The sequence below is a fragment of the Engystomops pustulosus genome, chromosome 7 (genome assembly GCF_040894005.1).
Source record: "Engystomops pustulosus chromosome 7, aEngPut4.maternal, whole genome shotgun sequence".
Taxonomy (NCBI): domain Eukaryota; kingdom Metazoa; phylum Chordata; class Amphibia; order Anura; family Leptodactylidae; genus Engystomops; species Engystomops pustulosus.
In genome coordinates this window covers 79,148,611-79,173,895 of record NC_092417.1, presented here as the reverse complement: position 1 = coordinate 79,173,895, position 25,285 = coordinate 79,148,611, and the positions used below count along the sequence as shown (strand labels likewise).

At 40.8% G+C, this 25,285-nt stretch overlaps 1 protein-coding gene and 1 long non-coding RNA gene across 3 annotated transcripts in view; one reads left to right on the top strand and one right to left on the bottom strand.

Moving 5' to 3' along the window:
- The window catches only part of LOC140070479 (hepatocyte nuclear factor 4-beta-like), a 43,569-nt gene extending 24,537 nt beyond the window's left edge, over positions 1-19,032 (bottom strand). Inside the window, exons 1-4 of one of the 2 annotated variants that reach the window (XM_072117042.1) lie at positions 18,815-19,032; positions 15,852-16,023; positions 7,540-7,634; positions 1,226-1,338 (exon numbers count right to left, since the gene is read on the bottom strand). In XM_072117042.1, the coding sequence (XP_071973143.1) occupies positions 1,226-1,338; positions 7,540-7,634; positions 15,852-16,023; positions 18,815-18,929 (495 nt within the window). In that variant the 5' untranslated portion in view covers positions 18,930-19,032. Of the gene's footprint in view, positions 1-1,225; positions 1,339-7,539; positions 7,635-8,039; positions 8,106-15,851; positions 16,024-18,814 lie in introns of those variants that run through there. The other variant, XM_072117043.1, reaches the window with a different exon arrangement.
- LOC140068856 (uncharacterized) lies at positions 8,939-13,978 on the top strand. The gene is made up of 3 exons (XR_011848594.1): positions 8,939-9,210; positions 11,187-11,270; positions 13,554-13,978. It is a non-coding gene; the product is annotated as an uncharacterized lncRNA (long non-coding RNA).
- Positions 19,033-25,285: the final 6,253 nt, after the last annotated feature.

Sequence of the window (25,285 nt, the reverse complement as noted above, 5' to 3'; positions counted from 1 at the left end):
ATAATTAGGCAAATGTAATCAGACAAATCTCCTCTTCTTAGCTGCTATATTGCGTTTGAAAACATATACACTTGCACCACTTGTGAACACGCTCTCAAGGTTCAGGTACAGAACTGGGGATCAGTTAAGAAAGATTTAAAAATCAGTAAAAAGAAATACAGGCGGTCCCCTACTTAAGGACACCCGACTTACAGACAACCCATAGTTACAGACAGACCCCTCTGACCTCTGGTGAAGCTTCTGAATGCTTTACTATAGTCCCAGACTGCAATGATCATCTGTAAGGTGTCTGTAATGAAGCTTTATTGATAATCCTTGGTCCCATTACAGCAAAAAATGTTTAAACTCCGATTGTCACTGGGGCTAAAAATTATTTGGTCTGGATCTACCATTATAAAATATACAGTTTCGACATACATACAAATTCAACTTAAGAACAAACCTCCAGACCCTATCTTGTACGTAACCCGGGGACTGCCTGTAGGTAGGATCTGGATCTTTATATGCAACTTACATTTCCAACTACCATATATTGTTAGCTACAGTACATATATATATATATATATGTTTCTGTAGGCTTCTAGACACTATAGAACCTAAGAATGCGTTCACACGTGGTGTTCTGATGCATGCTTCAAAGCGGTCAAACGCATAGTAACATGAACCACCTTAGGCCCCTTCCACACTTGCGTTGCAGATCACGTCAGAGTTTGATCAGGGTGCGATCAGTTTTTGGTCAGTGAAAAACGCACATGCATTTTTTGATGCATCTCCATAGACTTGTATGGTGCGTTTTTCACGCACGTGACTTGCAAAAGTAGAGCAGGTCGAGATTTAAACGTGCGTTAAAAAAAAATGCAAGTCTGAAAAGACTCATTGGTTACAATGGGTCAGAGTGCAATGCAAGTTCTGCGCGTCAAAAGCACGAAAGGGGCCTTAGGGTGGTAGTAGTTTTTTGGAATAAAACCTTATGACAGCTCCTTTTTAAAATAGTGAATATTTGAACCTAAAAGTGCAAGAAATGTTTCAGGATTACTAAGCTGCACCCAAATCAAGCGACCTTAAAATATGGCGCACAAAGAGCAGCATGGGTAAACAAATCTGCTAAAAAACTGTCGGAAGTCAATTTTGAATGTCCTCCACACTCTATTTAGAACTTTTTATAATAAAGAGTGTGGCTCTTATTCATGAATATGCCTTATATTGTAGTAATGCAGAACCCTACCTGCTGTGTCATGGCCTCTGCCTGGGTCAGGATGTTGATGGATAATGATCCATTGTCCTCGAAGCTGCTGCTGCTTCTCCTCATACTGATCCGGTCTCTCTCATTCTGCACAGCTGAAACCATAAAATGTTTATTTCATTTACTGAAAAAATAACACTGTTAAAAATTTTTTTTAGTCAATTCATAATTCTCCATTGCCAAGTGAGTTGAGAGACATCTAGAATGGCTACCATGACATCTGCTGTATGTTCTGTTATCCCCCGACCACTGATATGAAGGATGGGGTGTGTGTGAAAGAAAGAAGAGAAACGCAGCAAAATGACGCACACCATGAAGAGCGTATAAATGTACAACTCTTTATTGAAGAGCACCACAAAATAAGTCATTTAAAAACAAAACCATGAAGCTTTACTGTTCAGTCATTAAGACACTATGCTCATGGTTAACTTCCTAAATCTAAGGTGGCGTATAGACTACCTATATGTGCCATCCCTATGAACAAAAAGTGAAAAGTGGGAAGCTACCAGGACGTAAAATGTAAAAAGATCTGCCATAACCAAAAAAAACAGAGAAGTCAATAGAAACAATCAAACAGTCCCTGGACAAATTCCTAACCCATCCGAAATATTCAGATCTGAATACCTCAGTTTCTAATAGATTAAGATCCCTGGAATACTCTCTCATCTCGAAAAAATCCAAAAAACTTAGACGGGATAGAGAAGAATACTGCACTAACGCACACAGATTCTGGGAGCCCGAACATGATCAGATCAGCCCAACTCCAATAGCCAAAGACATAATATCTACCTCCCAACACACACAAAATCAGTCACAGAATACTAAACATATTCCTCCCCTTTTCCCTGTAAGAAACACACAAGGACTCCCCCCTTCCCTCCCTCCAAAAGACATACAACGACCCAGACCTGCACCCCTCCTGAATAAGGAACGAATATACACCAACAAGAACTACAGGAAAAATATCTCTACAAGGGACACCATCAAAACCAACCAAAACCATAACCTCAATACCCACTCGGCCACGAACAATCCAAAGACAACCATAGACCTCAACAATACTGACCCCAAGACAAATTCTGAGCCACCAGCCACACCATATCAGACAACAAAAACGAGCAATAACACTGACCATCATACACCCATCAGCCCTTCACAGTTCTCAGTACACGAAGAACCTGAAACACCCACCACAGAACATACCCCCCTCAGATTACATGAAGAACAAGGAACATCACCAAACTTCACACAAACTACAGTTGATTCATCCAACAATCCAACCAGAAGATTAGACAGCAATGCTCTTACCTCCACCGACTCCATCAGCTCCTTTTCTTTTTTAGAGCTACCCCACACTCTGAGCGACTCACCCCGAATAACAACAAACTTAGACCCACTGATTGTACCAATACAGAGCCCAAAAGCCACCTTTGCATTATTTACCCCCATGACAACCAGAAACAAAAGAAAACAAAGACCAGAGGAAAAAGAGGAGGAAAACACAACCACCAAAAACAAAAACAAAAAGATAAACCACCAATCAGAAACGACGAACAAAAAGTAAAACTCTTCAACCTATCTTCCCATACACTCACCACACAAGAAACTAACCTACTCAGCAAAGGTCTCTCATTTTGTCCATCATCCAAATCCGATGAATTTGATCTATTTCTCGATCTTAACAATTTCACTAGAAAACTCACCCTCATGCGCCATTTTGCCATCACAAAAGACAAAAACACCAACACAGCTACCACGACTAACCCCAACACTCCAGACCCATTCATTCACACCAATTTGAAACCAAAATCCAACTTCAATCCCACACATAATCGAGGCCCGCACATTGAGACTTTCTACACTTCAGTCTCCACCTCCTTCAGATCACTAGACCGTTCCAAGCAAAGAACCATACATCCAAATCTAAAACCTAATGAAAGAAGAGCAATGAGAGACCTCATGAAAAATCCTATTTTAGTGATCAAACCAGCAGATAAAGGGGGAGGCACAGTTATCCTGGACAGATCAGACTACATACAAGAAAGCCAACACATTTTGTCCGACTCCAAATATTACCAAAAACTACCCCACGACCCAAAAATTGAACATCTTACTCTTTTGACTACATTTATCAACCAAGCCTTTGCACACGGCATCTTAACAAAAAAAGAAAAAAACTACATAATCCCAAAAAACCCACGTACAGCTCTTTTTTACTACCTTCCCAAAATCCACAAAAATCCAATTAAACCACCTGGCCGCCCAATAATATCGGGCATCAATTCCGTTACATCCAATCTATCCGAATATATCGATATCCTATTACAGACATATGTCCAAACCCTCCCTACATATCTTAGAGATTCAGCTCAACTCATTTCCGAATTAGAAAAAATACAGTGGCAACCAGACCTCATCTTCATCACCATGGATGTTTCCTCCCTGTACACAAACATTTCACATACCCTTGGAATTAAATCAATTGAACAGACCCTACAAACAGATCCGCTAATGCCCCAAGCCCAAATTACATTTATCTTGGAAGGAATAAAATTTATTTTGGAACATAACACCTTTACCTTCCAAAAAGATACATACTCACAAATAAGAGGGACAACCATGGGTACCAGGTTTGCTCCCAGTTACGCAAATATTTTCATGGGATGTTTTGAACAGACCCATATTACAGGAAACACCATTTTCAATCACCAGATTAAGTTCTTTAAAAGATGTATAGATGACCTCTTCATCATCTGGAAAGGCACAGAAACCCAAGCAAGGGATTTCCTAAGACAAATCAACGAAAACACTTGGGGCATCGAACTTACAATGAACACATCCCCGAAGGAAATCGAATTCCTGGACCTTTTAATCCTGGTCGATGAACAAAACCAATGCCCAATCACCAAGACTCACTTCAAGAGCGTCGACGTGAACAGTTTTTTAGATTTCTCCAGTTCTCACTATAAAAAATGGTTACGCAATGTACCATATGGACAGTACAAACGCATTCGCCGCAACTGTACGAACCATAACACATTCCAGTCACAGTCCCAAATCCTCAGGAAAAGATTCACGGAAAAAGGCTACCCATCAAAACTACTGAAAGATGCATATCAAAAGGTCAACAAACTCACACAAAAAGACTGCCTTGTCCCCCCCCAAAAGAGAGAAAACCCACAAACCTATACAACAAATTTCATTACTACATACACCACAGATCACAATCTCATCAGGCAGACCCTAAACAAACATTGGAATATCCTGAAAAAGGACCCCTATCTCTCCAAATCACTACCGTCCAAACCCCTCCTCACATTTAGAAGAGCCCCCACCCTTAAGAGTATTTTAGCTCCCACCAAATTACGTATAGAGAAAAATAAACCACAGCCTTCCCTCTTTCTCGAACTCAAAGGATGCTACAAATGCTCTAAAGAAAAGTGTAAGACATGCAACATAATATGCAATAAAACAAAGGAATTTGAGGCCAAATCCACGGGCGAAACCTTCAAAATACACTCCTTCATTAATTGCAGTTCAGATCACGTTATTTATGTTCTGGAATGCCCGTGCTCAATACAATATGTAGGAAGAACAATCCAAAGTCTGAGGGAACGCATGAACACCCACCGTAGTAAGATTACCTCCGGCTTTCCCCTACATAGCGTGTCTCATCATTTCGCAACCCATCACAATAAGGACCCATCCTTACTTAAGCTAATCCCCATAGAACAAATCCCATCATCCCACCCTGACAGATTTAATCAACTAGTCCGCCGGGAAAATTTCTGGATTTTTAAACTAAATACCCTCACTCCAAGTGGCTTAAATGAATTGATAGAACGGACTTAAGATCCACTAGCTCTCTAACCGACTCTGGAAATTACCAGCTCTCCCATTAGCTCCGGACATCCAACTTCCACCCCAACTTGGTCACACTATATACCATGGAAAATACCAACTATGTCTCTGTATTGTTACCAATGTCTGATTTTACTTTATTTCATTTTATTTTAATTCATTTTATTCTATTTTATACTAACCCTGTTAGCAACCCATGTACCACCCCTTGTATTTAATCATCAATGTACTAATGTATTTATCTATGTACCAATGGATTAATGTATTAACGTTACCAAATCACCCTCTCCAGATGTACTTATGGATCAATGTTTTAATGTCACTATACGTATTGTTATTATACTCACCCTGTCCGGATGTACTAATGGACTAACACATTAATGTCACTATACTTACCCTCTACAGATGATTTTCAGCTTAGATCATTATTCTATCACTTCAATCTTTCTCTTTTTTTTTTCCCTCTTTATTGTGCCCATACACGCTTAAAAAGCGTCCTCCACCACACAGATTCCCCAGGCCATGTTTTTATAACTCTCCTTTTTACATGTATCTATCCCATATCTGTCCATCTATCTGTCCACTCATTCATATCTGTTCATATCCATCTATCCCCATAACAAGCACATCTGCCTCCAATCATTTATACCTCCACCAGATCGACAATTTTTTCGCACAGCTATACTCTCCATATCCCTCAATCCATACAAATTAAACATCTATTCTCCATGCAAGGTTTATATAAAATGTTTACATATATGTTTATATATATTTTATATTCTTTTTATCCATATATGTATCTATTGATTCGCTTAACCATGTACTGACACCTACTTTATTACTTTATCACTATTTTTATCTACATGCGTATATATACGTCCCATTTTATTTCTGTTTAGTAAATCTTACGGACCTGATGAAGGGGGTAGACCAAACCCGAAACGCGTAGTCCAATTTTATAAACCGAATAAAAACCTCATCAAAACCAAGCAGTTGATATCGGATCCTTTCTAATTTTGGGAAGCGCGTCCTACAACAAACCGGCACTTTCGCCGCCCTACCTTTATACACTGTACCATCTGGCACCACCTAGTACCGGAACCCGGTTAGACGCTGCATACCCACTCTACCATATCTCCAACCTCTGCTCCAACGCACTAGACGCAAGGTGTCACCAGGTGAGCAGATTTCACAAACTTCAATTATTCCTCTCTAAGTATCATATTGCACTAGGGGCGCCTCCCGTGTCTCTTTCTTTTTATTTTCCAGGACGTAAAATAGACACCACATATCTTATATATAGGATTTATCAGAACCCTTTTGTGCTCCAACTTCACAGGCTGTTACACCCCTCCTCGCTCCCACAGCACTTCCCCCCTCCTAACTGATATAAGGGGGAAGCTCTCCTGCACAGTTTAACTGCCTGTGAAACTACCGCACGTAAGGACTCTGGTAATGCATCATTTTAAAAGCTGATTTTACAAAGAAGGAGGCCATGGATAAAAAAATATAAGAAGATTACCACAGTCATGGTGCCTGGATCTATGTCCCTGGTTTATCTTGATGGATTTTGATGGTATGGAACAGAGAAATGAGGAGAGGCCAGAGGACAGCGCTTTGAAGGTTCAACAAGGTGTGAAGTGTATATATAACCACAGAAGTTCCACAGTGGATGTAGCTAGCAGCCCAATATCCTCCACTTGACACTCCACACAGTGGTGCACCAAAATATAGTGTAAAACAAAAAACTAAGGAGTACTAAAAGGCACAGTTACCTCAGATGAACCATTGGCATTTTTACTATTGGTACCTTTCATATATTATTTGCATTATTGCTGGTATCACATTTTCTTCTCTTGGATAACAATGCTATCTCTTTGTCACCCTGTGGACAATATATTTTTATCTGTGCCATGACCTTACTCCTTTGCTCTTACTTTCCTGACTGACTCCACTCGCTTGTGGGCAAGAGACCTGAGTGTTATAACGCTATGACCTTGATGGAAGAATTCTTTTCAAAGGGCCTATTAGGTTCTTCTACTCACCCTGATAAAGTTTATTATATCAGTGATCTACCCCTTCAACTGGTAAGTGTCTGAGCTACTCGAGAACCGATAGAATTATGATTTTGAATTCATTCATTGTACTTTACATCCCATGTCTCCTGTGCTGAATAAACATCTTCATAGATCAGTCACACAGTGGGGAGGAAGGGGGCACAATCAATTTACTTCAATTTACAATCAAATCACTTTTAGGCCTTATTCAAATGAGATTAAAAATCATCATAGTCATCTACAGTCCACTGGGATTATATTGCAATCTCAAAGCATCAAAGATGATTATGGTGCTCTGTGGGCCCAGACACATATGTGACAGACTTTGGGCACATAAGGGTGCCATTGCCTATGTAATCTGCAGAGCTTTATACAAACCTTCTTTTTTCATTCCCGCTCGGAAACATTTTCGCAGGCGACAATATCGACACTGATTTCTCTTATCTTTATCTATGATGCATTGCCTGCTGAACCTGGAAGAAAAAGAAGTTGCAGGTAAGTACAGACAGGGCTGAGATGGATGTAAAAGCTCAGCAGTCATCATCAAACATTATAGCTGATTTTCAATTACAGTGGAACCTTGGAATACGATTGTTACATGCTTGTAATCCAAATCGCTCGTAAAGCAAAGCTAGTTTTCCCTTAGGAAATCATTGAAATCCAGATGATTGGTTCCTCAATAACCAAATACCTTTGATTACATACAGAATTCATGCTTGTAATCCTATTCGCTTGTATATCAAAGCTAGTTTTCACATAAGAAATCACTGAAACGCAGACAATTCGTTCCACAACCCAAAAATATTTAGTCGTGTAGTACAACATCCAGTCCCTTCATTTTTTTCAATTTTGTGTTATACCATTTTGGGAGGACTCACATAATGTCTGCAAGTTGCAACTTTTGTAAAATACAAGCTTGTCTTGTATTTTCCATTGTTCTCATGAGCTTGTGTTCTGAAAAAGAAGGGAGAAAGCCTTCTCTTAATATCTGTACTTACCCTTTAGACCTGCCTCCAGGTTGAGTCAAAATTCACCTGTATATACGCTAGATGGCCAGCCAGTGCTTTGTAAGCAGGTTTGGTCCATATTTATCTACCGTAATTAGCTATACTCCTTTTTTGTAGAGCATGTTTGATTCTTTCTACTCAGCTATTGAATTTTAAACTATAAAATGTGATATATCTTACCTCTTAACTCATGGAAAGAGGAATAAAACTATTGTGTGGAGACAGAATTGATCTTGAGATCTGGTAAGCAATCTTATACATAGGTACAGCACACTACTACTACAGTCATACAGAGATATAGACACAGCACAGTACTACTTTTAATATCTTATTTCATATATTGACATTGCACAGGACTCAAGGGTGCATGAGCCATGAGGCAAGTTGAGCCTCTTGCCTCAGGCAGAAAAACCTGCAGCAAGATGGGGGACAACATTAGGGGCACAGTCACATGCTATAAAGCAGGATCTGACACTTTCATATAGTGTCTCTTCACACCAAAAGTCAGCATGGCGCATGCATAGATAATGGAGACGCTGCATGGAGAGTCCACTTACTAAAAAAATAACCTGTTTTATAACTACTGGATGGGATGAATGAGGACTGTTCTATTGCTTGCTTCAGGCAGCAGCGCTGATAGTACCCCTGACAGTACTCCTACTTCTATACATATAGCTCAGCAATGCCTCTTCTATTTTTTGGCAAATTTCAGTTCTACCAGATTAAAGCACAGTATAACTACATCTATGCTTCACACATGGGCTAAGCACAGTACTACTATTCCTATCCTGTATGTAAGGGCACACCATATCCTACACATGTAGGCTCAGCAGAGTATTACTACTCCTATATAAGGATGCCGGATTGATGGATATACATGGAAGACTTTCCTTTTGTATCCATCATCATGGACAGCAATTTTGAACTGATTTGGGTTTTTTTAGGTATGGAGTATGTTACTAAGTATGGGACCCAAAAATACTAAAAGAAGAGACCTATATAAAAAAAAATAGGAAATGTGGAGGAACAGTCATAAACTTCTGTAAGTAAATACCTTTTTACTGCATAATAATAACTTATAAGATGTAGCCAGCCATGCAAATCAGCATCTACCACTCTATGGCCACTGTACACTCACCGGCCTCTTTATTAGGTACACCATGCTAGTAACGGGTTGGTCCCCCTTTTGCCTTCAGAACTGCCTCAATTCTTCGTGGCAGAAATTCAACAAGGTGCTCAGAGATTTTGGTCCATATTGACATGATGGCATCACACAGTTGCCGCAGATTTGTCGGCTGCACATCCATGATGCGAATCTCCCGTTCCACCACATCCCGAAGATGCTCTATTGGATTGAGATCTGGTGATTGTGGAGGCCATTTGAGTACAGTGAACTCATTGCCATGTTCAAGAAACCAGTCTGAGATGATTCCAGCTTTATGACATGGCGCCTTATCCTGCTGAAAGTAGCCATCAGATGTTGGGTACATTGTGGTCATAAAGGGATGGACATGTTCAGCAACAATACTCAGGTAGGCTGTGGCGTTTCAACGATGCTCAATTGGTACCAAGGGGCCCAAAGAGTGCCAAGAAAATATTCCCCACACCTTGACACCACCACCACCAGCCTGAACCGTTGATACAAGGCAGGATGGATCCATGCTTTCATGTTGTTGATCCAAATTCTGACCCTACCATCCGAATGTCGCAGCAGAAATCGAGACTCATCTGACCAGGCAAAGTTTTTCCAATCTTCTACTGTCCAATTTCGATGAGCTTGTGCAAATTGTAGCCTCAGTTTCCTGTTCTTAGCTGAAAGGAGTGGCACCCGGTGTGGTCTTCTGCTGCTGTAGCCCATCTGCCTCAAAGTTCGACGTACTGTGCATTCAGAGATGCTCTTCTGCCTACCTTGGTTGTAACGGGTGGCGATTTGAGTCACTGTTGCCTTTCTATCAGCTCGAACCAGTCTGCCCATTCTCCTCTGACCTCTGGCATCAACAAGTCATTTCCGCCCACAGAACTGCCGCTCACTGGATGTTTTTTCTTTTTCGGACCATTCTCTGTAAACCCTAGAGATGGTTGTGCGTGAAAATCCCAGTAGATCAGCAGTTTCTGAAATACTCAGACCAGCCCTTCTGGCAACAACAAACATGCCACGTTCAAAGGCACTCAAATCCCCTTTCTTCCCCATACTGATGCTCGTTTTGAACTGCAGGAGATTGTCTTGACCATGTCTACATGCCTAAATGCACTGAGTTGCCGCCATGTGATTGGCTGATTAGAAATTAAGTGTTAACGAGCAGTTGGACAGGTGTACCTAATAAAGTGGCCGGTGAGTGTATAGTGATAATAATGGTGTACCTGGATTGAGGCCTCACTCAGTTGGGCTTTCCTCCTCTATGCTGAACGCCTAGCTACCACTCTGGATTACTGTATGTATGCCTCAGTCTCAGTAAAGCTGGATGATCAAGTAGGTTATTGGAACATAACAAATCTAAATAGACTACAGGCAGTCCCCGTGTTACATACAAGATAGGGTCTGTAGGTTTATTCTTAAGTTGAATTTGTATGTAAATCGGAACTGTATATTTTATCATTGTAATCCCAGCCAGAACTTTTTTGGTCTCGGTGACAATTGGATTTTAAAAATGTTGGACTGTCATAAGAACCAATTTTAACACTAAAGCTTCATTACAGACACTTGTGATAACTGTTACAGCTGATCATTGTAGCCTAGGACTAAAGAACAATAAATTACCAATATCCAGAGGTCCGATTGTAACTAGGGGTCATATGTAAGTCGAGTGTTCTTAAGTAGGGGACCGCCTGTATTAAGATGTCAAAGCAGATCTGTCATTTCTGTGTATGTGGTTCCCCAGATCTGTCTCTTCCTGTTGCTGGTTCTGGCACCTCTCCCCTCGGATTTGTGGTGGTTAGAGGAGGATGCAGAGAATGAATCACATGATGATTGATATTCCCCGGATCTAACACCCACAGCTTTGTCATATTTTCCCACAGATTCTAAAACATTGATGGAAAGAAATAAAAATATTCAACCCAAGGAAAGTTATTAAAGAGGTTGATGAAGAGGAGCAGTATGAGGTCAGCACTGTGTTCAGTGGGGGATGGAGCAGTCTTCTACTATCTACATATTGCTGTACATATATAATGGTAGTCTTTCAGACAGGAGGTGAAAAGGTTGCTAGGCAGATTGACCTTAAAGGAAACCTACCACTTGTAGTGGCAGGTTTCCGATGAAAATACCGGGCACCAGCTCAGGGTGAGCTGGTGCCGGAGCTTATTTTAGTTAGTGTTTTAAACCGCGGTATCGCGGTTTAAAACACTTTTTAAACGTTGTAGCCGGCGCAGGCAGGTACGCGCTCGGCGCTTACCGTGCACGCGGCTACATAGGAAGCGAATGAGAGCCGCGCGCATGGTAAGCGCCGAGCGCGTACCTGCCTGCGCCGGCTATAACGTTTAAAAAGTGTTTTAAACCGCGATACCGCGGTTTAAAACACTAACTAAAATAAGCTCCGGCACCAGCTCACCCTGAGCTGGTGCCCGGTATTTTCATCGGAAACCTGCCACTACAAGTGGTAGGTTTCCTTTAAAGGCTGCAGAATGTAGACTAAGGCTTTGCTCACATTACAATCTTTCCTCACTCCATTCAGCAGTTTATGCCCTGAATTCTGTTTTAATCACTAAATCGAGCACATCTGGTAAATGTATGCAACTTTTTTATATCCTACAGACACAAAGCTAGGACAGATCTCACAATTCAGTGCATTGGAATGATCACATATTATGGAGACAGCAATGATGTGGATTTAAGTAGTTAAAGGTCATCTGCCACCAGAATTAAAGATTGTAAACCAAGTATATTTACATGATATAATTATTTTAAAGTTTTTTTTTTCTTAAAAACAAGGAAGCTTAAAGAAGAGTGGATCCTGCCAAAGGCGGCACACACCAGAATGTTAGTGTGCTTGGTTTACAATCCTTGATCCTGGTGGTAGATGTCCTTTAACCTCCATTTAGCTGTAGAACAGACATGGGTTTGATTAGCAAGTACAGAATCTATGGTGAAATCCACCTCAAAGGAAATCTACCATCAGGTGATTTTCTTTAATGGTTGATAGGAGAAGAACTGTAAGAAATCACATATTCTACATATACAGCATTTGGATTAATCTGGACTAAAACTTTTGAAACATATTGTAATAAGTGGGTCTATAGTGAAAAATAATAAGACACCCAAAATAGTATCTTTATCAAACTTGAAAGAAAAAGAGGGATGTCCACTACGACTTTCAAAGATATATAAATGGAATTTTTATTAAGTCACAAAAAATTAAACAGACCCCACTATCCAGATAGTGGATGAATCCACTAGAGGTACATCAAAGAAGTGTAAATAGCATAGTAGCATAAAGTACTTAGACTCTATCAGAGATAATCAAACGTAAGGACATGAAAGTGCTTAAAAGTGAAATTAGTGTATCATCTCTAATAAAGTTATAGTTACCTCAATATCTCAAGTGTCCAGTTTAGGGATAGAGGGGGCAGGACTAAAACTTTTGACAACCTAACCATATTTTTTGTCCTCAATATCAGATTGGTAGGGGTTCAAGAGCCGCCAAACCCTGCAGACAAGATATTCTCTATTACAGTGGTCTGGTCTGGTTACTACAGATGAGCTCCCAATCATTTGAATGGGAACTAAACTGCAGCGGCGCATTGGCCACTACACTGAGAACAAAGCTGTCTGTATCCTCTTTCATTCTCTGTTTATCGGCTTCTGAGAACAGATGATCTGACATTGAGTATAGTTATTATATTTTTAGCTTGAAAATCCTTTTGACCATTGTTTTCTAGACTATAGACTTCATGGGGCAGATTTACTTACCCGGTCCATTCGCGATCCAGCGGCGCGTTCTCTGCGCTGGATTCGGGTCCGGCCAGGTGCTGCTGCGCTGAAAAGTATCTGAACGCACTGGAGTTCACCGGCTCGGGCTGAGTGAAGGTAAGCGCGTCCCGAGCGACACATTTTCCGTTCTTAAATGCGTCAGTTTTTCCGAATACCTCGGGTTTATTTCCGTCGCGTGCATGCCGGCTCCGATGTGCCACAATCCGATCGCGTGCGGCAAAATCCCGGGGCAATTCAGGTACAATCGGCGCAAATCAGAAATATTCGGGTAACACGTCGGGAAAACGCGAATCGCGCCCTTAGTAAATGACCCCCCATGTCTCATCTCTTAATGATTTTCAAATTCTCTGTATTCTGATGTGTTTAACTCATGCAGAACTATGAGGACTAACTAACTTTTTACAATAGAGGGTTAAATAGAATGTATTACATTATTACTGTTTTCCCTTTTCTTACAGTGGAAAGAAAAAGGCATGAATCATTTCCATTTCTACACCCATGGTCTAAGGAGCAATGCCTGCAGCTTTACTTGGAGGATCTGGAAACAAAACTTCCCTGCTTACAGCAGCACTGACTCATTGGCCACTGCACAGAGAACCACGCTGTCTGCTCCCTCATTCATTCTATGTTTATAGGCTTCTAAGGGCAGAGGATGTGATATTGTGTACTTATTCTATAACTTGAAAAATACTATTAACCATTGGATTATAGTCTATAGACTTTGTGTCTCTATGATTTTCTATTTCTCTGCTTGCAGATGTTTTTAACTCACGTTCTAAGGAGCAATGCCTGCGTGGTCTAAGAGGAAAAACCTTCAGCTTTACTGGGTGGATTTGGAAACAAAATATCCCTGCTTACACAGTATTCTGATTTTTAGGGGAAATTGCTTAAAGGAAACCTACCACCACAAATCTACCTATAAAGGTAGATCGGGTGGTAGGTGAATCAATGGGACGTGAGGATAGCCCTTTTAAGGGCTAATCCTCACGTCCCCGCACTGTTTTGTAAACTTTTATTACCCTAATATGTTAATTTACTTATGCGGCTACTGGGGCGTGGAGTAGCCGCATCTGAGGTTACACGAGGCGGCTACTCCACGCCCCGGTAGCCACTTTACCCCTCCTACTCACCATGTTCGGCGCGCAAATTAACATATTAGGGTAATAAAAGTTTACAAAACAGTGCGGGGACGTGAGGATTAGCCCTTAAAAGGGCTATCCTCACGTCCCATTGATTCACCTACCACCCGATCTACCTTTATAGGTAGATTTGTGGTGGTAGGTGCCCTTTAACACATCAGTGTCATTAGCAGCACAGAATATTTAAAGGGGTTGTCCACTTTCAGCAAATATTTGATATTGTTTGTGTAATGAAAATGTATACAGTTTTCCAATCTACTTTCTATATCAATTCCTCATGGTTTTCTATATCTCTGCTTGCTGTCCTTCTATAGAAAGCTTTTATGTTTTCTTCCAGTGTATAGAAATCTGTCCATGGTGATGTGATGGACACGCAGGTGCACGTGCCGTTTTTATCACACAGCTCCAATTACTCTGTGTGACAATAAAGACTCATGCACCTGTCTGTCCAAAACATAACCATGGACAGATTTCTATACACTGGAAGTAAACATTGAAAGTGGACAACTCCTTTAAGGAGAGAAATAACCTAGTGACAGTGCAGAGCCATTCTATGTACACCTTTGCCAACTATTTTTTACTGCCTAATGTATTTTTAAGGAGGCTAAACTCATTTCACCAGTAGGAATGTAGTATGAAACATGCCCTACCATTTGTGGCAGACAGTTTGCATAGTTGTATATAAAAGTTCACTAAAATCCATTTAAATAAGATTCTAATGGTCAACTCCCCTTGCCCCTCATTCAGGAGCTCCCGCAAGTCCCGCAGCTCAGCCATGTCCCTCCCATCTCACAGCAGACAGCTCAGTTTATTATTCTGAGTCCTCCTGCCTTCCTTCCTCCCTCCCTCGACCAGGCTCCTCACGGTCCATGTGTAACACTGACAAACTGCCCAGTAGTGATGGGAATTATGGTTCTTCTTAGTGGGTTGGATCATTAGGCTCCGCTCACTAAGAAGAGCCGGCTCTTCTGGCTCCTGAACAACTCCCTATTAAATATATAACAGGGAGCCATAGGCCAGTCGGTTACCCCAAACCACTTTTAACCTGATTTTATCAGGTTAAAGGGGGCATGGTGAGCCATTTAGGGGTAGGGTTTATTGAGCCGGCTAAAATCATTCACGCGAATGAGACAGCTCTTTGTGCTGACCAACTTTGAACGACCCATCGCTACTGTCCAGTCTTCTCTCCCATTTCTCTCTTCTCAGTAGACAAGTTCTTGTGATAAATCAATCCCTGTCTCTGTATATAAAGGGGAGGACAGAATCTCCTGGCATTTTCTTCTGCTAAAGTAGCTATACAGTGTGAATGTAGAAGGGAGGGGAGCCGAGTGCTGGCACATGTGAGATACAAACAGAATATAACATGTAAGCTATACTAAGGAAAGACCACTGACTACTAGAAGTCTGAATGTAGAGGAATCTGCAATATGAAAATAGTGATGAATGCATGATTAGAAAAACTATCAAAAATGGCAAAACAGCTAAGTGCATCTTAATTCACTACAAGACGTTATTGATTTCTTTGAGCCAGAGGTAAGAGGTGCCAACTTCCTTGAGCATTTCAGTAAAGATGTGTGTTGGTCTTTTGGGGGGCACTGATGATGTATAGGACATTACCTGCAGGCATACATGTGATTCTTGCGGACACTTCTTCGGAAAAAGCCTTTGCAGCCATCACAGCTGGACGCTCCATAGTGTTTTCCTGTAGCCCGATCTCCACAAATCGCACACAAGGAGCTAACACTATTGCTCAGGGATCCTGGACTCCCCGACTCCACGGTAATTATCTCTGAAGGAAATATCAGACAAATTTACAGATTGTGTGCAATTACTTTATCACTATCATAATTTACACAAACTGAGTACAAGGGTCACAAGACTACTAAATAATGAAAGGGTTAGGATTAATGTATATTTTATGGTTCTGCATCATGTTTCTGGCACCGATACAAACCAACCATAAAAATGATGAGATGTTTGAACAATGCGTTGAGCGGTTCCCAGGGCTTTTTGCCCCCTGGACTCTGATACCTATTTAGGCTATTTTCAGTGACAAAGAGATTAAAGGAGAGACACAACACCATACCACCACTATGAAAAGCAATGTGTAAGGCACAGAACAAAAAGTAATAGCTCATTTTTAAATAAAAGAAGTGGTCCACTGAAATCCTCCTCTGAGGACATCTCCTTTATCCTACTAGTACTACTCTGAACTTTGTGACTATGAATTTACTCCAAGCAGATGGAGCATTCTGCACTCAGGATACTGGGGACAGGATCAGCTGTTCTGTGCAGAACATTACTTGGAATTACATTCATTTCTTGGGTTGGAGAAGAGGTGACCGCTCATACAGGTGAATTGGAGACTTGCAGTTCTATGAGCAGCACATTTGCCAAATGCTGAAAATGCAATATTTACAATTTTCAGTTTAGTTTTTATGGGATTGACCCTTTAATCAGATGGAAAATGTTGTAGGTCACATCATGGTATTCTGGGAAATGTTCTGTCCCCCACTTTCTCTAGAACTGTTGTTTTCTGATCTGAGGAGAAATCTGTGATCGCTCTAGTTTTATGGCACCATTAAATTCGTTCCATCATAAATGTAACTAATGGAATCAAAGGTCACATATTGGTGGAGACGGCGATAACTGACAGTCCCAGCATTGCCCGCCATGGACAACGCCCACAGGACAAGCACTGCTGAAAAACGGGGACATCCAATTCATTTTCTGGAAGTCCCTTTGATTCCACGCAAAGCAGTAGTAATCCTGATGTGGGACTCCCTCATACAGTACATGTAGTCTTAATTTAAAGAACCCCCTTATATGTCACCCATGCTTTGTAAATCTGAAGCACATATGTTTTAAAATAGTATACAAGGAATATGAAAATGTGAAAATTGTCAGGTTTGAAGAAAACAAGCGCAAAATAAAGTGTATTTAGTTTTTTAATTTTAAAATTTTTTATTTTTTTTCTGTCTCCATAACACAACAAGTTTTATGCAAGTGATTTTATCAAACAAGATGGCAGCATAAATGTAACTGATTAACGCTACAACAAACAGTAGAAAGCAAATGTGACCCGCAATGTCAGGACTGACCCCACACACTACCTGTGACCCCGTGCCACCATATCTCATATATTTACACAGGTTACACAATGTAGTGCTCTTCTGAAGGACCGCTATCCAAAAGAGATGACAACTGCATCTCAGAAAAAATCTATGTATTTATAACTAACACGGGTCCTGATCGCATTGAACGGAGGGTCCCATCCACAGTAAAACAGCCGGTATACAGTCCTTTGTAATTGGAGCTTCTCTATTGGTCTGAATATTGATTCATCATTTACAAGATCTCAGCTTCCCATCAGAGAATGCAAACATTTGTAGTTTTAAACGGAGCGCCACAATTTTCTTGTCCTATAGCTGAATGTTTGTTAGAACTGTATCTCTTTAGACAACCTTTCATCACATCAGCAGCAAAGAGCCCTCTCCTACACTGCATGTTACAATGTTGCATCCTTACAGACCAGCATGGAGAATATGGCCTTTGGGACCCTCTTACGCTATTGGTCAGAAAGGGTCAAGCAGTTAGAATCCTGAGCCTTATATGAAAATCCCTCTATGATGTAATGTCACAAATTTTTGTTAAATTTGTTTTTGAAAACCAAAAACCATTTTTTGCATTTAAACAACATATACATTACAGCAAAACACCCCAAACCCCTCAAACCCCCTTAAATTACATTAATACTGGACATTGGTTCTTAGATAAAAGATTCCAAGATTAATGGATCTATAACAGCAATTTTTTTATAGGAGTGGGCTCTCTATTTTCTGATACAGAGTTCCAAATCACTTGTACAATTATGTGATAAAAATCTGTCTACAGTCACCACTTGGTGGAGCTCCAGAGCTCAATACTTGACTGAAGTATAAAGGAATTACAAGGGTTGGTTCACATCTGTAGTATAGACGCCATTTTCTTTTGTGTTTTAGGAGCAGCAAAATGGACTGAAAACAGGCATCTGTGACATGCGAATGCCAAGGATGTCGCTGGATCCTGGCTCTGTCATTGTATTCATATTTTTACTGGAAAATATAATGCTTCCATGCATCAATTATTTTTTTCTGCAGATAAAATGTGTTGTGAGATGGAATCTGGAAATGTGAAGAGCGCTTTATGGAAAGGCCTGATGATTTTGATCCTTAAAGAAAAGGCAAAAAGTAAACGAGAGGCAATTTTCTAACTGTGACTTCCTCTGGATGAAAAGAGGTAAGTGGCTTCCAGGAACTCAGACCTCATCACCTGAATCAAAAGATGGTAAAAATATGTGGAAGCTATAGAAGTCTCTGCCGCTGATGTAGATTTGCAACTTTAAGGTATTTTGGTGTGTAGAATGCATATTAAAATAATTAGACATATTAATACAATTACTAGGTTGTATTTGTAGCTTAAAGAGTGTCCCCAGCATTCTACCTATACCAGTTTGGGAACTACAGGTAAACTCCCAGCTTGATTCACAGGGTTCCTATTATTCCAGCAGATCTTTTTATTATCAAACCTGTGTTCCTCACCTGAATTAGTCGGCAGCACTCGTATAGTGTCAAATTCCAGCATGGTGTATGTGGAGTCCAGGGGCTCAGAGTAATCTGGTAATTCCATGTCCATAATTCCCTCACAAAGCTTCATTATTCTGATCTGTCAACAAGAGCAGGTCACTGGCACCAGCAGCCCGGCTGCCAGTCACCCTTTGCTGCCCCCTCTTTACCAAAGCAAACTTACCAAAAAAAAAAAAATCAATGACTAGAATGTAAACTGAAGTGACACGGATGGTGACAGGAGGAGGCACAGCAGCTGGAGTCACATGTGTCAATCACATGGTGATAAGCATAAACCAATCACTGTTACTGAAAGCCATAAATTACTGACAGGTTAGGTGGCACATACGCAGAAGGAGCCCGGAAACTTGCTCAGGATATGAACTGTTCTGTCATCTAAAAATTCAAAATCATCAACCAAACAGTAGTAGGGGAAAAGTGTGTGAGTGCAGAAAATGTTAGAAAAGGTGCATGCTTCTTAAATGAAATGAAAAAAAAAAAAAATATTCTACTTGTTTAGAAATTGTGAGGCTGCTTAATCAATTTGTGCTGCTTAAAAAATATGTCAAATGGATGGAGTGACAAAAATTCCCAAATTTGTTTCATGTCATCATTTACAACTTTTTAGATAATTTACTCCAAAATTTGGCACAAACATAAACATAAACATGGATCTTTGTGTCTTACCATTGTAATGTTTGTCAGTGAATGGAAACATTTGTGTCTATATCCAGAGGCTCAAAATATTTCATAGTAGATAAGGCTGGAAAAAGATGCAAGACCCTCACGTCCAACCAATAAAATTACAAATATTTTTCCCCGTAACCCGTGATATTTTTTCTCTCCAGAAAGTCATCCAGGCCCCTCTTGAACATGTACATAGAGTACAACCTCCTGCGGCAGGGAGTTCCATAGTCTCACTGCTCGTACAGTAAAGAATCTTTGTCTATGGTTATGGTAGAATCACCTCTCCTCTAGGCGTAGAGGATGCCCCCTTAAAGGCCTAGGTATAAAAAGGTCTTTTGAAAAATCTCTGTACTGTCCAAGGGGCAATAGAACTGATTGCATAATACAAAACCTTAATATTAATAAAATAAACACCAAAACAATGACTTTGTTTGGCAAAAATTGGCAGCTGTGCTTTATTAAGGAGACAAATAAAACTATTTAAAAAACACATTTTTAATATTAATAAAAACTCAAATATACAAATACCTTAAAACTTCAATATTGTGAGCTCAGCATGATAACTCCATACTCAAGCTCAATAAAATGAAAATAAGGATAAGTAACAACTCACCCCAGATCATCCCTCTAATAAAGCGACAGTGGGTGATGGGAAAGGCAAAGACATAGTAGGAGCGGGGGTTCACGCTGGGTCAAAACTGACATCTGGGTATCAGTGGACACAGGAATAAATACTCTCCTATCTTCCCACCTGGTTGCTCACTTCCAATCCAGAGCTTCTCCAGTTCCATAACAACCAGATCACTAGGGAGATGACAACTAAAACTAGAAAAGATGTTAGTATCCAGGCAAATCACCTCAAGGAAGATAACCAAGCAGGACTCGTCAGGATGCTGATAGAACACAAGTTCATGCGCTCCCATTGTTTCCATTCAGGTACTTAGACATTGTAATGAGGTCTCTGCCGTGGTTGTCTTTTTTCCCCAAGTTTTGTAATCTGTCAGCAACGTTCCTCCTATATGTGACAATTGGGCTTATAGCAGTGTTTCCCTTACATCCAATAAAGATTGTGATAATGGTGAGGCTTTGAGCAAAAAGTGCAGTATTTTACACTGCACCTCTTGTTCCCTATATAATTGTGTTGTTCCATGTTATACTCTGCACATTACAGACAAAGCCCAACTGTATCTCTACAATTTGCCCTTAAAAGGGCCCCCACCAAATATGAACAATTTGTACGGTCACATGGCCTCCCAAAACACCCCCATTGTTTTTGGGTCCGGGATATAGTTATTATGGGGGGTGTATACAAGTAAATTAGGAGACTGTATAGAGTTAGTTATTATAGGGGACTGTAAATAGTTATAGGGAGGCTGTATATATAGTTATTATATGGGGTGTATATAGTTATTATAGAGGCACTATTCACTCACCGGCCACTTTATTAGGTACACCATGCTAGTAACGGGTTGGACCCCCTTTTGCCTTCAGAACTGCCTCAATTCTTCGTGGCATAGATTCAACAAGGTGCTGGAAGCATTCTTCAGAGATTTTGGTCCATATTGACATGATGGCATCACACAGTTGCCGCAGATTTGTCGGCTGCACATCCATGATGCGAATCTCCCATTCCATCACATCCCAAAGATGCTCTATTGGATTGAGATCTGGTGACTGTGGAGGCCATTTGAGTACAGTGGCCTCATTGTCATGTTCAAGAAACCAGTCTGAGATGATTCCAGCTTTATGACATGGCGCATTATCCTGCTGAAAGTAGCCATCAGATGTTGGGTACATTGTGGTCATAAAGGGACGGACATGGTCAGCAACAATACTCAGGTAGGCTGTGGCATTGCAACGATGCTCAATTGGTACCAAGGGGCCCAAAGAGTGCCAAGAAAATATTCCCCACACCATGACACCACCACCACCAGCCTGAACCGTTGATACAAGGCAGGATGGATCCATGCTTTCATGTTGTTGACGCCAAATTCTGACCCTACCATTGGAATGTCGCAGCAGAAATCGAGACTCCTCAGACCAGGCAACGTTTTTCCAATCTTCTACTGTCCAATTTCGATGAGCTTGTGCAAATTGTAGCCTCAGTTTCCTGTTCTTAGCTGAAAGGAGAGGCACCCGGTGTGGTCTTCTGCTGCTGTAGCCCATCTGCCTCAAAGTTTGACATACTGTGCGTTCAGAGATGCTCTTCTGCCTACCTTGGTTGTAACGGGTGGCGATTTGAGTCACTGTTGCCTTTCTATCAGCTCGAACCAGTCTGCCCATTCTCCTCTGACCTCTGGCATCAACAAGGCATTGAACTGCCACTCACTGGATGTTTTTTCTTTTTCGGACCATTCTCTGTAAACCCTAGAGATGGTTGTGCATGAAAATCCCAGTAGATCAGCAGTTTCTGAAATACTCAGACCAGCCCTTCTGGCACCAACAACCATGCCACGTTCAAAGGCACTCAAATCACCTTTCTTCCCCATACTGGTGCTCGGTTTGAACTGCAGGAGATTGTCTTGACCATGTCTACATGCCTAAATGCACTGAGTTGCCGCCATGTGATTGGCTGATTAGAAATTAAGTGTTAACGAGCAGTTGGACAGGTGTACCTAATAAAGTGGCCGGTTAGTGTATATAGTTATTATAGGCAACTGTATATAGTTATTATTGGGGACTTATATAGTTATTATAGGGGGTGTTTATAGTTATTATAGGGGACTGTATATAGTTATAGGGAGGCTGTATATATAGTTATAGGGGGATGTATACAGTTATTATAGGAGGCTGTACATAGTTACAGGGAGGCTGTATATATAGTTATTACAGGGGGCTGTATGTAGTTATTATAGAGGACTGTATGCAGTTATAGGGGGACTGTATACAGTGATTGCTGGGGGAGCTGTATATAGTAATTGCTGGGGGGCTGTATATAATGATTGCTGAGGGAGCTGTATATAGTGATTGCTGACACTCAAACATTCAGTTAAGGGTTAAACCCTTTGTCCCTTTTTAGCCATCAGCAGAATCATAATGGATTCTTGCTACATCTTATCACACCTCAAAGAAAATCCCACAAATTGTGTAATAAGATTGTGCCTCGTAAATGAGTCTTCAATCAGATAATATGTAGAAAGATATCAGGGCCTTGGACTCTGCCCTGAGGATTGCAGGATTATCTGTACGATTGCTCGGCGTCATGCGATTACCAGGGTCATGTGACCAAAGACACAAAAATATATATGCTACACATAGAAATACACACACACCATATATAAGAACCACTGAAATATAGGTCACATAAATATATAGACCCATACCAATAACCACATACTTGCACAATACTAATACTATTGCAGTAATTAATGCACCACATACATAAATATATACCAGCTGGGAATACACTGCATATCACTATACAGCGCCAAAAATGGATTTCACTCCAGATCTGCCATAACTATATAACACTGACCTTCTGCATTTGATCTGTCCTGGTCTCCATCTTAGTGGCTCCTCACAGATGACAATTCTTATCTATCAGTTACAGAAGTTTGATAACTTCTCCGGCCGTGACTTATTGCTACAGAATTCACCACAAGACATCTTCAGCTCCCGGCAGCACATCTCAAACTGCATCCCTATAAACACCATAGTCACATAGATAAAAACTAATTTATGTCCTAGTTCATGTTTAATGTCCTAATTTTTTTACAGCAACGACTTCCTATTATTACTTTACTCCCATTAATTAATATTTCGCAAACCAGTACTCCTATCAATTTATATGTAGCCCCTCTTCAGCAATCCATATGTAGCCAGCAGTGTTCCAGTAATAAATATGTAGCATAGCAGCCCCTCTTACAAGTTAATACAGTTAATTTAGTTAATAAATACACTGTTCAGCAGGCCCCAGATATTAATATTCTGACTAGCAACCTCCAATTGTCCAGCAGCGTTCTCCCCTTATAATACACTCTCCAGGAGCCATTCCCTTCCCCCTTATAATATACTGTCCGGGAACTTGTTAAATCCCCCCTCCTATAATATACTGTATGTGTATGTACATATGTGTATATATATATATATATATATATATATATATATATATATATATATGTATGAATACATATATATATATATATATATATATATATATATTTATACAAAAAAATAGGAGGCACTCCAAGTCAGTGGAACAAATTCAAGTGGCCTTTATTCCCAAGCTGCTACGTTTCAGCTTCATCCGAAGCTTATCTCAAGCATGAAACGTAGCAGCTTGGAAATAAAGACCACTTGAATTTGTTCCACTGTTTTCTTATTTTTAGTATTGGAGGTTTTGGTCGTTTCTTAATGCTGGCACCAGATTACATATATTCTAGCAGTGCCGTTCTGAAACTTTTATATATATTATGCTGTACTGTGTATACGGGGGGGATGGCTGTATACAGGGTGGGGGGGCTGGCTGTATAAAGGGGGTCAAACTGGCTGTATACAGTGGGGGCGGGCTGTATACAGGGGAGGGGCTGCCAGAAATTGCCACCCATAAAAATTTGTATGTAAAAGTTGTTCAGACCACAATGAACCCAATGAAAAAGATAGCTCATGTTGCAAAATTGATGCCCTTCCACAGTGTTCAGTGTACAGCACCATACAGTGTTCCGTTTTACTACCAGTTTTAGTACTACTTGCATTTACAGCATCATACAATGTTCCATAACAGTACCAGTCTCAGTACTGTTTGCATCAAACAGTACTTCAGTTTAAGCCACAGTACTAATTTCATTTAGATTCTCACACAGTACTGCATTGTAGTTCCATTGTTATTACTAATTTCACATATATCCTCATATGGTAACGCAGGTGCTTTAAAATGAGGAAAGGAGTCATTAAGGTACAGGGACATGGATGCAGTGCTACTGCTTGCGGTGGTGATGGAGCTAGTGTTACAGGGAGACGATGTGTTCCCTCTCTGCCTGTTACAACTTCCTTTGGTGCAAGCAGGCGCCAGTATGTGCAGCGTATACAGGCCCCACAAAGTTTAGGCATTGGGTGATTACATGGCAGACCGTGTCTCAACTTCCATAAGAATTTTCTTTGCCACGCTCAGCCTTAATTGGAATTGCAGTATCTCATGCCATGGAGCAGTTATTCTTGCTGTACGATTACTTTTCTAGCTGGGATTCTGTGGTCCATTCAACCGCCCCTGTTGTAGACAGAGGGGCTTATATACTAAGGGTCGTGGATTCCACTTTCGTCAGACTGTTCGCTGTTTTCGGGGATTACAGGACTTGGACAGTTATTTAACAGGTGTCTGCGCTGGGATTGTGTCACAGATGATCGTTTTTTGGCACAGCGGTGCTGGCTTCCATGTGGCACAAATTGGGAGGTGTGTCGCCGGAGGATCCTACTAATTCGGACTGAGTGCGGGATTTTACTTTCAAATTGTGTCACTAGACAATGCACTTGCATGCACCAGGAAGAAGAATGTGAACTCCGGCGCACCTGAGCGTGGAAGTAACACACGCATGATTTCGGGCGCACGATCTTAGTGAATTGCGGCACAGTGCATTATTGTTGGACAATGCAATTTCAGTGAACTCTGTTGGACGGTAAGTAAATGTACCCCTATGTGTCGATTTGTCTCCTGGTACTGAAGTGTTGGTCATCCCCATTCAAGATGAAGCAGCCATGAATACTCCGCAACTTGGCTATGCCAGCACCTGAGTGAGTGGTTAGAGAGTCCAATCTAATCAACCT